This window comes from Cucurbita moschata, unplaced genomic scaffold (genome assembly GCF_002738365.1).
Source record: "Cucurbita moschata cultivar Rifu unplaced genomic scaffold, Cmos_1.0 Cmo_Scf00007, whole genome shotgun sequence".
Taxonomy (NCBI): Eukaryota; Viridiplantae; Streptophyta; class Magnoliopsida; order Cucurbitales; family Cucurbitaceae; genus Cucurbita; species Cucurbita moschata.
Window position 1 is genome coordinate 1,697,421 of NW_019268523.1, and position 4,394 is coordinate 1,701,814.

General features: G+C 33.8%; 1 protein-coding gene and 1 long non-coding RNA gene across 6 annotated transcripts in view; one reads left to right on the forward strand and one right to left on the reverse strand.

The window, feature by feature from the left end:
- LOC111445391 overlaps positions 1-4,215 on the forward strand; it is a 5,863-nt gene extending 1,648 nt beyond the window's left edge. Inside the window, exons 2-12 of one of the 5 annotated variants that reach the window (XR_002710835.1) lie at positions 52-165; positions 578-678; positions 880-951; positions 1,109-1,190; positions 1,283-1,363; positions 1,530-1,568; positions 1,775-1,840; positions 2,256-2,405; positions 2,787-2,915; positions 3,036-3,131; positions 3,967-4,215. Coding sequence is in view for 2 of the 5 variants with exons in the window: in XM_023083738.1 (XP_022939506.1) it covers positions 52-165; positions 578-678; positions 880-951; positions 1,109-1,190; positions 1,283-1,363; positions 1,530-1,568; positions 1,775-1,840; positions 2,256-2,405; positions 2,787-2,915; positions 3,036-3,062 (861 nt within the window). In the remaining 3 variants the exon portion in view is untranslated. Of the gene's footprint in view, positions 1-51; positions 166-577; positions 679-879; positions 952-1,108; positions 1,191-1,282; positions 1,402-1,529; positions 1,569-1,774; positions 1,841-2,255; positions 2,406-2,786; positions 2,916-3,035; positions 3,316-3,966 lie in introns of those variants that run through there. The other 4 variants (XR_002710836.1, XR_002710837.1, XM_023083738.1 and 1 more) reach the window with 4 other exon arrangements.
- The window catches only part of LOC111445394, an 11,010-nt gene continuing 6,814 nt past the window's right edge, over positions 199-4,394 (reverse strand). The window contains exon 3 of the long non-coding RNA XR_002710838.1: positions 199-386. This is a non-coding gene — a long non-coding RNA (uncharacterized LOC111445394). The remainder of the gene's footprint in view (positions 387-4,394) is intronic.

Below are 4,394 nucleotides of genomic sequence, written 5' to 3' on the forward strand. Positions count from 1 at the left end.
TTTTTTTTTTTTTTTTTTTTTTTTTTTTTTTTTTTTTTTTTTTTTTTGCAGGAGGGGGAGAATAAGTTTTCGATCTATGTTCACTCGAGGCCTGGATTTTTATTTAACAAGGCGACGACAAGATCGATCTATTTTTTAAATCGTCAAGTTAATGATAGTATACAGGTAACGATTCTTGTCCGCAAATTGATACTATGGCGAAGTAATTGGGGATACTGAGTTCTAATTTAGCGGCTAATTATATATATATAATTCCTCGAGTATATGTAGTTGTTACTTGTTAGTGCCTTTTGCTGCTTACCAAAGATTGCTGCAAGAGCATCAAAGGAATTTCATCATAAAAAGTAGTAGTTAATCATTTGCTTAGAAACTGCAGCTCAGAAAATCTGATACGCCTACAGCGCTTTGTATTTGTGTGCACAAATAAAAATGTTTGTAGGGTTAATGAGCTTCTTTGGCCTTCCCTTTCAAGTCTATATAAATTTATTAGATCAAGGAGGACAAGGAAATTTCATTGTCGTTTGTGTTGCTTCACTGCAAAGGTTATCTCCATGCTCATGTTGTTGTTCTATACCAGGTAGACTGGGGTGAGGCAAGCATGATTGAGGCAGAACGCATCTTGCTTAGACATGCACTTACCGATACTTCAAATCAACGATTTATTTTTCTTTCTGACAGGTGAGACTTGATGTGAAAAGCCTTTATATCCTCTGTTGAGGCCCTTTTGTCCTTCAATTCACCAAAGTTTTGAAGGGCATTTACTAATTTTTGTTGGTACAAGATATTTGTTTGCTGAATTGAGTGGAGGACTTCTTGAAGGTTGTTTTAATGGGGATTAGTCAAGCCTTACAATGTTTCAGTTAATTGATCTTTTCTCAGCTGCATACCATTGTACAACTTCAGCTACACATATGACTATGTCATGTCAACTTCAACTAGTTTTGTGGACAGGTAAACACACTAATTTTTATGCATACATAGCTCTCTTTCGAAGTTGAAAGTGAATCATCCACGTCTTAATATATTTCAGCGTCTGGAATTTAAAGTGTTACCAAAGTTGTATAGCCTTTTGGTGGTTAATATGTTAACAAGCTAGTGATTGAAACAGTTTTGCTGATACAAAAGAAGGGCGTTACAATCCTAAAATGGATCCTGTAATTCCTGTTCAAAACTGGAGGAAAGGATCTCAGGTATCATAATATCTGATAACCCAATCAAATCATATATTCTTTTCAATGTAATTTTCTGCAGACTACTCATGACCTCCATTATCCTCTTGTAGTGGGTTGTATTGACAAGAAAGCACGCGAAGGTTGTAGTGAAGGACATTACAGTCTTTCCTATGTTTCAACAGCATTGCAAGGCAAGCCATTTTGTAGAATTTGTATCATCTTTTTATATGTCTGCCATGTTTTCTTCTTGGGTCACTTTTTTTCATTTAATTATAAATATTTCAATACCCTTTTGATTACCAATTTAGGACTAGTACTAACTATTCAACTCATGATGTATGTTGGATGGTTATGCAGAGGAAGTCACTACCAGAGTTTTGGCGTGATCGTCCATTTGTGAGAATTCTCAATCTTAAGCAGTTTCTTGTTATCATTTCTCAAAATGCTATTGGGTCTCATATTAACAATATAATTACGGCATGTATTATAAATAAATTAGATTTAATACGAAGGAAGTAATATTAATTTAATTGCTATACCTGTTTATCTAGAGTTTATGACCAAATATGGTGTACTTATGTCTTACAACTGTTGTTATGCAGCCCAAGGATGTATCCAAGGAACACAACTGTATTCCTGATGAACATTATGTTCAGACTTTATTGGCCGTAAGACGTTTACTCATTCCAATATTATATCAAAGCTATTTCTATTTCAAAAAACTTGGCTGATTATCTAAAGGAATATAACATTGAACGTTCTAAGCTTGCTGTGATCCTTTGTTTTACCACTGCATGCACTCTTTTTCCAAAAACTTGCTTATAGTTAGTCATTCACGCGTTATGAATCTTATGATCCGAACTTTGAAATTGTGAGACAAAGTACGAGTTCTTAGCAAATAGTGGAAAATGCAATACATTTGAAACTTTCCTGAAGAACTATTGCTTATGCAGTCAAAATTTTGCGTGGTTCACATACTAGCCATTACATGTCTATATTTAAATTTGTTGTTTTTTTGTTATTTTCTAGAGCTAATTAAATTTGTTGTTCAGGTTATTAATAATTTATGTTTTCGTGATTCAGCAAGAAGGGCTTGAAGAAGAGCTCACACGAAGATCACTTTCATATTCAGCATGGGATCTCTCATACTCCAAAGACCACGAACGTCGTAATTGGCATCCTGTAACATACAAATTTTCAGACGCTACACTTGATCTAATACAATCTATAAAGGTACTTAACATACAAGTTTTGTGACTACATATATTTTCATCACCCCGAGTGAAGTAGCACTTCCAAATACTGCCTCAAATACTGTTTATAAGCATTTTCCTCATGTTCTATAAATAATTGAAAGAGCTCAAGGTTTTAAGTAAATAAAAATCATTAACTTGTATTTATCTGACTCTTATTCACCCCCTTTCGTTGCCTTCCTCTGTAACACACTAATAAGGATGGGATTATTCACTATACTCCTTAGCACAATCGAGAGTTGAATCTGATTTAGTATTCATTCAGTCAGCAACCAATATATAGTAAAATAGCCAATGATCCGTTCGTATTTTCATTTGACCTTTTCCCTGGATCATAATTAAGAACATTTATCTTCTGCAGGGTATTGATAATATATATTACGAAACCGAGTATCGAAGAGAATGGTGTAGCAGAAATGGAAAACCATCCAGATGTTTTCTTTTCGCGAGGAAGTTCACCCGTCCAGCCGCCCTCCGCCTTCTTAATATGGTCAGTTTTGTATCCTTCCCAAATCTCCTCAGGAACTAAACTGCTCGAAAACAATTGATCTCTTTTCTCCTTTGCTAACTTTTGATCCTTCTCAGCCTCTTCAATTTTATATTTTGACAGTCTGCGCTCGGAGTGAAGCCTCTGTAATATTTGTAAAGACGTCCAAATCCTACAATTGCCAGTCGCACAGAATAATTTCTCGTTCTCGATATAGAGGTGTGTATTTACTATTACCACGATGTATATTGTCAAATTTTTTTATGCAGAAAATAAATGAGTGATAGAGGGTTGTTTTTATTCACTTGGTTAAAAGCATTAGGAGTTTAGGATGACTCAAAGTAGGGAACACTGATCTCTGGACATTAGGAGTTTGAAATTATATTGCAATAGTGTTGCTTAATATGCTAGGCTTACCTAGTTACCCAATCCAGTCTTCTAAATTTAACTGGAATAGGTTTTTGTTATAGGTTCTAAAAGAGTTTAGGCCTAATTAAGAATGTAATTAAAGTGCTAAGTTGATTAGAAAGAAGTACTTACGAGAAGTAGAAGGACAAAATCCCAAGAAAATCATTTTATGCCTTTCACTTTTTTCACAGGTAAAGGCATTACTTACAATAAGGAATTAGATACCCAATCGAATAATTTACCCACACAAAAAACACTCATAAAACCCCAATCTCTCTCGCTCAAATGGAAACTAAAAGCAGATAAAGAGGTTTGGAATATTTTATATATATATATATGTGTGTGTGTGTGTGTGTGTGAAAAAAGAGAGATTTGGAATAAAGAAACAAACATTGCTCAGAAAGCAGGATTCTTTCCCTGCCTTCAAAATGAAAAATAAAATAGTAATAGTTATAATAAAAGCATATAAATGCTTGACTGGTCTCTGTTTTCTTCTTTAAAGCTATGTGATCCACTTCTCTCTCTCTCTCTCTCACACACACAAATGCTTCATATCATTGCCCTCTTTCTTACTAATATGAGCATTATTAAAACAGTACTAATCTGCTATATTGCATACCCAAATTTTTTATATTTGTGTTTATAGGGTCTTACATTAAAGGAGTTTAGGCACCAAGTTGAAATAAGTATTAAACATTCTTCAAGAGATTAAGAATGAAAATGGGCTAATCCGTGCATCAAACTTTAAAATGAAATGAATAAAACAACAAGAACTTTAGTAGCAGGGCCGGAAGCACATCATTATTGGCATTGATCCCAAGGGAGAAGGAATGACGCAGGAATTGGAGAGAGTGGTTTGTAATATTCTTTCAAACAGGGAATTTAGTACGGAAAAGGGATGTATGTTATGTTCTTTTGATTAGATCATTTTAGGGACATCTTTATAAATGAGAAACTATATGCTAATAATACCCCAATACTCATACTTTTCTCATCACCCATCTGCTGCATTTTGTTTTTCTTTCTTCTTTTTTTTTTTTTTTTTTTTTTTTTTTTTTTTTTTTTTTTTTTTTT